Source organism: Bombus bifarius, unplaced genomic scaffold, assembly GCF_011952205.1.
Source record: "Bombus bifarius isolate JDL3187 unplaced genomic scaffold, Bbif_JDL3187 scf7180000008286, whole genome shotgun sequence".
NCBI classification, from domain to species: Eukaryota; Metazoa; Arthropoda; class Insecta; order Hymenoptera; family Apidae; genus Bombus; species Bombus bifarius.
Window position 1 is genome coordinate 162,647 of NW_022884569.1, and position 9,459 is coordinate 172,105.

Here is a 9,459-nt window from a genome sequence, read left to right on the forward strand (position 1 = left end):
GAAATACCAAGAGAAGGAAAATTACCGAGAATTTGCCGATAATGCTAGCTAGCAGCGTAAATATTTCTCTGCGCGAGAATAAAACGCTCGCGATTGAAAAGTATAATAGCACGATGCTCTTCCGGAACGTCTCTCATTTTTTCAGCGCCAGTCTTCAATGCCGACAGATTTCTCACAATCGGGAAGCTCAGGTGCCGTACGGAACTTCCTTCTGAAGAAATCCGAAACAATGTAACGGATGATTCTATACTTTCTATAGTATTGTACTATAGCCGATAGGCGCCATACTACGCGGAAGACACAATTCGTTGCATAATGCATGGAGAACGAATAGTATTCGCTAACGCGTGTTGATCTGCAAATAACACGAATTACCGTATGATCGCGACGAATGATCCACGTAGAAACGCAACAGCCGACGACGGACATGACGACGCTTAATTGTCTTCATTAATCGTTATTTCTCGTTGCGACGAGTTACGTGCTTGCAGCCATGCGACCACGTTTTTTTACCTACGTCCACGTGTTAGGATATGGTTACGACATTCTGACAAATTGTCCTCCCGACGAATGAAATAATTTAAATACCGAGATGCGCATCTCGTAAGAATTTGTACGAAGACTATGGGAGAAGGATACGATAAGTTACGTTTCCTATTTTTTACAGGAAAACAGTTTTAAAATTTAGCAGTTAAGTTAGCAAAACTGTGTTTTGTTTGGCTTTGGAACTAAACGAAAGTTTTGAAATATTATAAGTCGTAATATTAAAATATTGCTCGTTGTAATAATTATTGCGTATCCTTGGCTTTCATTCAAAATTCTTCAATTTATCAGCTATTTTCAAATGACTTACATATTTCGATCTAACCGATCGTTTTCATTTTTCATCGTGTCACGTTAAGCTTCTTCCTTAGTCATAAAGCAACGTTAAAATCAAAAGATCTCAACTCAAGAAGTAACTATCACGCTTTTTTCTCTCGTCTGATCGTCGTATGTTTGATTATTCTAATGCGTTCGTCAGACTACTTTGAAGCCGCAGGCTTATTTCGCGGTGAAATCAAGAATCGAAAGGAGACATCGGACAGCGAACGTGCATTTCATCTCGAATGACAAAACAAGTATTCTTAGTAGCATCGTCGGTTCTTCTCAGCTCGGAAATTCGGTTAGTCCGGTACTGCGTGAAAATTAAAAACCGAAAGAAGAAAATTAAGACCGGATGATCCTCGAGTGAATGCGCATAGGTAAATCCTGGTTTTTAGCGTGTGTAGTGGTTTTCACAGGTCAACGTTAGGTACCTGTAGCCTCGTAAGAGACGCACAAACCGGTCCTAAGAAAACATAATAGGACAGCTATCGAATATAACGAAAAAGCTTCCGATTCCTAGAAACGAGTCGGTCAGAAAATCGAACGAAAGAGCCGGAAAGGATCGAATCGACTCGTCACGAACCATTTCAAACGATGTATTTTCCAATTACACGAGGCAAGATTATTTTTCTAAGGGAAGAAAAAGAGAAGTACGTAAGCAGGGGAACAGCGAATGCTTGATTCAAAACGATTCTTTGCCCGTGAGCTTTTAATAAACTGGAACCCCTTTGTGAGACTAGCTTTTCAATATCTTTCCTGCGACCAGTTCGATGGGGCGTATTGGTAGAAAGCCGGAATAATGTGTTGGCAGTTTATTCTTCTGGCCAAGATATAGAAGGAAAACGCTGAACTTTGTATTCGGTTGACAAAAGAATCTGGCGAGGCAACAGCTCCGCTCGAGATATCGGGATAACGAGGCACCACGAACCCCCAAAAGGAAACCGATATCGAACGAAGCTAGTTTTTTTATTTTTTTTCTTTTTTTTCGTTTCAAACGGACGACGAGTTATCAAACTACTAATGGGATTCAAAGCAGCGGCTATCGAAGCGCATCTATTTTCAGAGATTTCTTCATCGGTGCTCTCCGATGATGCATTTTCGTTCTCCGATCGACCGAGTTCAAAGAGCATTCCGTAAGGCGGCTGGTGATCTTTCGGTCGATCATTCCAGTCAAAGTGCTTTTCATCTTCTCTCATCTTTTCGAGATAAGCAGATCTATTTGGCGCCAGCTCTTTGAAGAAAGGGAAAATTCAATGTGGCACGCGAGATGCGAGCGAAACTGTAGTTGAAAGTTATCCAAGACCGATTTTTTCGAATCTGTTTAACGCTACTCGTTTGATGCCACGCATTTGCAAAACGGAAAACTTAATATGGAATGAAAAGCGTGAATGAAACTTCATTGAAAATTATCCTATTTCGATTTCTCAAAACTGTTTCATACCTCTCGTTCTATGCCATCCGGCTGAAGAAAGGAAAAATCTGTTATTTATGAAACGTAAGATACGAATGAATCTTTACTGAAAACTATCCAAGATCGACTTTGTTCAAACCATTATCTAACGCCATCTGTTCGAAAAAAGAGAAAATTTACATAATAACGAAATAACATAAAACACAAAAACGAAGCTTCATTGAAAAGTACCCAAGTTCGACTTTTTCATTAGGATAGTATTACGAAAGTCGAGAAAAGAATGCACGCGTTGTATTACGCTCGGCCGAAGAACGTTACCGATAATGATCGTTATTGTGCATGAGAATTTCTCACTTACTCCGGCGCGCTTCGCAATAACCGCCAATAACGCAACAACAATGTGCATGCATAACGAGCTGGCGTTGCATGTACAAGGGAAACCATAAACATTGTTAGCCTGACGAAACAGTTGAAATTTACTCTTGAGAAACTAATTGCACGGGCGCAAAAATGTTCGTTGACAGGTTCTTTATATTAAAGAAAATACTAGTATAGTAATAAAATGGCTGCGGTTTCAAACGAACACCTCAAGGTAATCCTTCTCGCGTGCTTTAACGTTCTTCTCGTTTTTTCTAATAAATCTAGAGATGATGATACGTATGTTAAATACGTGCGTATACAGAGAAAATAAGATATTAACAATGTTAAATATCCACCCGGATATTCGTGACGAGTGTCACGCTGCAACGACGAGAGGGTCACAGGAACGGTAATCCGAGCGACTACATATTACGTATATCGTTTCAGTTGGTTAGCTGGAAAATCCACAAGTGGCCGAGAAACCTACACACGCCATATACTCGAGCCACCTTCGACTTTGAATTCGCTTTATTTGTTCGAAGAATTATGAAATTTAGCTTAATAATTACCCGAGAAAATATTTTCGTTCTGTTTTCCTGTATTCAATAAAGAAACATAGGAAGTTTAACACTCGTGTTTTGGTTAGATACTTTCGAAAGATCCTTTCTTGGATAAAAAGATTACGTAAAAATATATTTTTACTTTTAACGAATTATAGTCGTTGTAACATATCAAATTATGTTCCTACGTGAGAAAACAACGTGTAATTTCATCGATGTTGAACTCTCATTAACGTCAATCAATAGACATTTTCATCGCCAACAAGTGGCAGCAGATCGATCATCACGTGGAACTAGAGTTACGACATACATATATCATATATAGATTGCGATGTATACAAAACTGGCGGGTCCTTACCTTGAAAATGAAACTCGAAGTTCCGCTATGATTGTTTTCAGTGGCTTCCAGTTCGTCGGATTCGCCTTGATTCCAAAAGTAAAACAAGCTGGTCGCACAAAGTCGATGATCACACTTTTCGATAAAAACAGTCAAAAAGATAAAAACACAACAGATTCGATGCTTCACAAATTTAACACAAAGAAGGAAAATTCACCCCGGCGAGTATTGTTAGTCGCGACGCGTAAAGCCTCTGATACTACACGATGCAATTTCGTTTCACGAGGGAAGAAAACAATGTACTTACGTGACGAGCCCGAAAACAAACAAAACTAACGCACGCTCGGCGGTTAGCGAGCGAATGAGGCTGTTTTCCATCGGTCCCACCAAGCACCAACCAGGCCAATAACCTGACAGCATATCCCTGAACGTTTTCACGACCTTCCCGTGCCGAGTCGATATAGCAGCGTACCTTATCGACCGATAATACAAACGAAAGATATGAAAGGTTTGTCTATTCTGCTTATAATAAATAGAATACGGAGTTTTATGCGAATTCGTATTTTTATATTTTGTTGAATATTATAATAAATACTGTATTTTGGACATCTTTGCATATTATGTGCATTTTTGCAATTTTAAATTTCCTATAGATGCATAAAAATCCGCACTATTAATAAATGTTATCCTTAATGACTTTCAGTTTGTGTTTCATCGGACATAAGTATTGTCAGCATTAACGATTACGAATTGTTATAAAAAAAAATGTTATAGCAAGTACACACAGCGAATACTTCATTCAAAACTCTCTTACTATTCCATGTTTTTGTTTTTAACACATTTGCAAATTTTCGAATTTGAAATAAATAAAAATTCAAATTTAACTATATCATAAAAAGAAATCAAAGAAACATACTTGTTATATTTGATTACTTATAAAACAACTTACTTCTATTTAATCGCGTAAATATACGATATAGTTTTGTTACTATAAATAAATTGTGCTAACCGTTTATAATCGAAAAATTGTTTGTCGTATATGGTGAGATAGATAGCTTTTTTTAATAATATACAAATCTTTGGAAATAAATATAGATATTTACTTCTGGATGATACGAATCGCACAAGAGTTAATATAGCCTTTAAATTTGGTGGGAAATTATTTTTTGTTTCAGAACCAAGTGTACTTACACAAACTTAAAAATTTCATTCTAAATATACTCTATTAATTTCCTTCTTTCACTACAGGTAATTGAAACCCCGGTAAACATATATCTCTTTTTAGTCATACTGACAAACAACTTGTCAATAGTATAAAAATGTCATTGGTACAAAAATTACAGTAAATACCATAAGTGATAGCTATTATAAAAGTAAAACATGTGTGTGTGTGTGTGTTTTATACATAAAATATATAGTTTTTCACGTACTTTTAATACATATATGTATATGTAAACATATGTAATCATAACATACAGTTTGTGGTTTAGTAGCTGTTAAAAAATATGCATGTCTTTTTTGCATTGTAATTTTATGGCCAAGATTTCTATTACCACGCATTATAGATTTGTTTCAGCAGGTACAGTGAGTACACTGTTAATAATTATAATAAAAATTATACTTAAAAAGAAAACATCTAAAAACGTCAAAAAAAAAATATATGTCAAAAAAGAACATAAATTTTCAAAATATTATTTCCTAGAAAATAGTTGTAAAACGATTTTTATACATTCACACCATATTTATAACCATAAATATGATATTTCACTTTCCATGCAATAACAAACAACTCATCGCCTTAGCAAAAAAAGAAAAACAATAACTTCAGGCACTTTGAAAATATATTACATATTATTTGTTTTATACTTAAAATTAGGATATCCTAAAATTTTCAGCGATGTCATACATCCGTAATTCATTGCATAGTTTACGATTAAAATGCCTTTTTCTCATTTTAGACATATGTAAAATCTATGTAAAAACAGTTCGTATCTAAATGTAATAATACTTACTCTTCTAATTAAAAATTCTTTAACAAATTCTGATACGAGTTCCGCGAAACTACTATTTTTCTTCTTTCTTCATTGTTCTGCCTTAACTTTAATATTACATTTTTGGTCCATTGAATATTGCTCTCTTCGGTTTCCAACTATGATATATAATCGCGCGATAATGAAGATTTCAAATAATCTTCGATTCAATAACAAACATAAAAATTTAAAAAGCGCTTGAAAAATCGCTAAATACTGCGTAGGAATCGCAATTTTGTAATATCGTGAAGTATTACTAAATGATAACAATATTGTACGCTACGTAAAAAGAAGTTACGTTCCTACTATTCTTCCTGTTCGTTACGCTGAAAGATCTAGAAAACAAAGTTCAAAGCTATGCCAGTTCATCCGTACATTGTTTTCTCTCCTCTTCGACTCGTTGACGAGTGCGATTAAACGCTTCGGTTTTCAGGAAATCCACAGTTTTATACACCGTTGTGTTTGGAGGGGACTGAGTTGGTGGCAAACTCGAAGAAGTGAAATTTTCTGTTGCTTCCAAATCGAGATCTAGATATTGCAAAACAACAAGACGTCGATTCGAAGCAGGAATAAACGTGTTTTGATCTTGATAATAGTATATCTGAAACAAAAATTTATGTCAAATACAATCATGTTTATAAAGAAGAGGTATATAAAAATATATTTTATATACCTCTTCTTTATCATCGAAAGCATTATTATCTTCATCTGACGTCGATTGATGTCGATTCGAATGAACGTGAGTTGGAGGTGTAGGACTAGGAGCCGCTCTAATTCTTCCTCTTCCAGGTGGAGAAGCTAATTGCAAAGGTCCTATAATATGAATAATTTTTTTTCTCAAATATGGTGGTTGGGAAAAGAAAATGTAAATAATTATACCTTCTACGGGAGATTTATTCAATGGAGGTTTAAGCTTCCTGTTAATACTCGGAGGCTCGGCAGGAGAGTGTTCGGCAGAACTCATTTCCAAAACTGACACTGTCGGTCCTGGAGAAGCTTCATTACTAATGACCGATGTAGAATCGCTAGTTTTTCTTCCTGGTTTCAATTCCCGATAAACAACTGGCGGCGGTGGTGCCACTGTTGTTGGTACTGAAGTTGAATTATCTCGCACAAGTGGACTTGGTAAATTTGAATACGTAGCAGTTGCTGAACTCTCAGAGCGTGGACTCGACGGTTCCTCTTCCTGAAAGTCGTAGCGGAATACGCGTGTATCTTCGACATTACTTGGAGCAGCATTGGAGTAAAAATGTTTATCTATAGTGTTTGACTCGGGTGCTCCAGGTTGGTGAGATCTTGGAAAATCATATGATTCGTCTGTTACAATTGCAGTTGCGGGAGTCGATGGCGCAGGAGTCGCTGGAGTTGTAGGTTTTGAGCTTTCGGTAGCACCATCTAAATTTAAATAATTATGACCAGGATTTTCAGGTAACATATGAGGAGGTTTTGGTGGCCTAGGAGGTGCTGGTAACTTTTCTACAGAAGGCGGTACAATGGAGTCAACGATTCTTAATTTCCCAAATCGTTTTCGAACACTCCAAGAACCAATTTCAGCATCACTCGAACTATGCGGTTGTTTGGATTCGCCTATTATAAAAATATAATGTTATTCACGTAGTGCAATTACAAACATATATTGATTATATTTACCCGAGGAAGGAAAAGTTTCCCAGTTCACACTAGGCACCGGAGCAGTCCATTCATCGTCGGTGAAAACACTTTCCGCATCCGTTGTTGTAGGAGATCTAGAAGGGGATGGGGCCAATCGTCTTGGGGCATCATAATGTTCAGGTCCTTGCCCCAAAGCCGAATTGAGGGAGCTAGTATCATTTAACCGTCGACCAGAAATACATTCGCTAATAGGAATGTATGGGCCCGAAATAGTACTAGTAGGTGAAATCGGTGGGGATTCTTGTGTTTCAAATTGGAACACTATAAAAAGAATGAATAATATTGTATAAAATCCTATTATCTTATATATATATATCTGATATATATTATTAATCTTATTAAGTTTCAGATATCTCAAATGATAACAATATGTACTTTGACATTGCTGCTCCTCATCTTGAGTATAGGCCTTTAAACCACAAACTTGACATACAGCATCCACCCACTTATTCATATCAGCTTCACTTTCTGCTACTAGATAATAAGTTCTTTTTGGTGTTTTAACATTGAACATATACTGATATTTTTGCTTGCGATTTTCAAATCTTAAGCCTGCATCCACCTATTTGCAAATAAAAGTGAATATTAAGACATAAGCAAATTCAGTTATGTAAGTCAGGATAAAGATCTCCAAATAGGTAACTACCTGTTCGCATTGATCAAGATCAATACGACCTTTTAATTTTCTACAACGTCTGTCTGTATAATACTCCAAAAAATATTGTCCAGGTAATTCTCCACTATGTCGAAGAGCAAACCACCTTTTCCTCCATCTCTGGAAATAAACAAACGTATCGTAGAAAATATTTAAAAAGGAATATATAAATTCTATATATTTAAGTTGTCATTTAAATTTAATTACTGTGTACAGCATAAAACATTGTCTGCACTGCGATATAAGCGAAAAAGTAATTAGAACATTAACATTCTTGGATAAAAATATCACAACATTCCATACTTATGAAACATTTTTCAGCATACGAGGTTAGAATTCGTAAAAGCTCAACGAACAAATGTAGACATAGCGATTTGACAAGCATTTAAAAATGTAAACAATAAAAAAATTGACGAACCGAGTAGAATTTCGAATTTGTTATTGTTCTATGAAATACTAACCGCTCGCCAAAGTTTGGTAGGTGGCGACTTAATGAGCCACCCTTCGTGCACAATCTCCTGGCTGGTTTTGAGTACCTCCATTCCTACACCCCGATGTTGGCTATGAACCTTTTAATAATTGTGCATTGTTAGAGAGTGCGTGGAACCACCGACAACAAGGATGGCACGCTCGTCGTTCATTTATCTATTTTCGGACGGCGCAGCAGCAATCTCACAGATATACCGACCATCTAGCGATCTCTCTTCGATGATGCACAACTAACACATCAACAACGTTCCACCACAAACGCGCATCATCAACGATAAACACCCTCTGAGGAGCTACAGAAGAATTAAAGAGGAACACCGAAGCGGGACGATGATACGTAGAGAAATCCGACTATCGTCATGGTGCCTCCATTACCACCACCATCTTGGCCACGCATGCCAAGCTATGTCAACCATCATAGATGACACACGCTTTTCTCGGCCTATATAGCTGTAAATGGCAAAATCAGACGCTCCAGTCTATATCGAATCCTGAATCACTCGGAGAATCAAGTTGTTGCTCGTGTTATGAAAATTTGTTTGGATTCATTTGATTAACAGAGCTACATGACGCATCGTCGTCTCGTGACCTGAATGAATGGCGCAGTGGTGCGTTCGAGTTGAAAGTTCTGACTGTAATTCAACAAAGCGAACAAAGGAATTACCGAGGAAGTTTCAAGATCGGCGTTAAACATGATCTTGTCTCTCAACATACATATACATGTATATGTTTTTGTTTGTATATAAGTGTCAAAATTCCATCTATACACAAATAACTAAATAAATCTATGTAATAATAAATATTGTTCTGTACGATTCCGTATTATAAACTATTGCTTTCTCGCAAATTGCTATTCACGACACGTATTCAGATTACGGGCGGAATCATTCTGCATTCCAGAAATTTCGACCGATTCGCGACTTCGAGTCGCGTGAACTCTTGCGGTTAAGTAAACACTGACGTTCGTCAAAACAAGAAACATATCGATACAATTAACTAAGCTTATTTGCGTAAATGGTTACAAGCGGAATTATAACGAATGATAGAACAAATTCTCGTCTTGTCATATTTAATTGCAAACC

At 36.6% G+C, this 9,459-nt stretch overlaps 2 protein-coding genes across 3 annotated transcripts in view; both read right to left on the minus strand.

Annotated features, from left to right (window-relative positions):
• LOC117212207 overlaps window positions 1-3,909 on the minus strand; it is a 91,993-nt gene extending 88,084 nt beyond the window's left edge. The window contains exon 1 of the mRNA XM_033456779.1: window positions 3,554-3,909. The gene's annotated coding sequence lies outside the window, so the exon portion shown is untranslated. The remainder of the gene's footprint in view (window positions 1-3,553) is intronic.
• Window positions 3,910-4,739: 830 nt separating this feature from the next.
• Window positions 4,740-9,239, minus strand: LOC117212208 (GRB2-associated-binding protein 2). 2 transcript variants are annotated; one of them, XM_033456786.1, is made up of 7 exons: window positions 8,350-9,239; window positions 7,880-8,008; window positions 7,609-7,795; window positions 7,213-7,494; window positions 6,442-7,149; window positions 6,236-6,360; window positions 4,740-6,163 (listed from the first exon to the last, which is right to left on the minus strand). In XM_033456786.1, the coding sequence occupies exons 1-7, from the start codon at window positions 8,428-8,430 to the stop codon at window positions 5,918-5,920; spliced, it is 1,758 nt and encodes a 585-aa protein (XP_033312677.1). In that variant the 5' UTR covers window positions 8,431-9,239; the 3' UTR covers window positions 4,740-5,917. The 2 variants fall into 2 exon arrangements, with proteins under 2 accessions (XP_033312677.1, XP_033312676.1); XM_033456785.1 differs by having other exon boundaries at window positions 6,236-6,375; window positions 8,350-9,224.
• Between the last annotated feature and the right edge of the window lie 220 nt (window positions 9,240-9,459).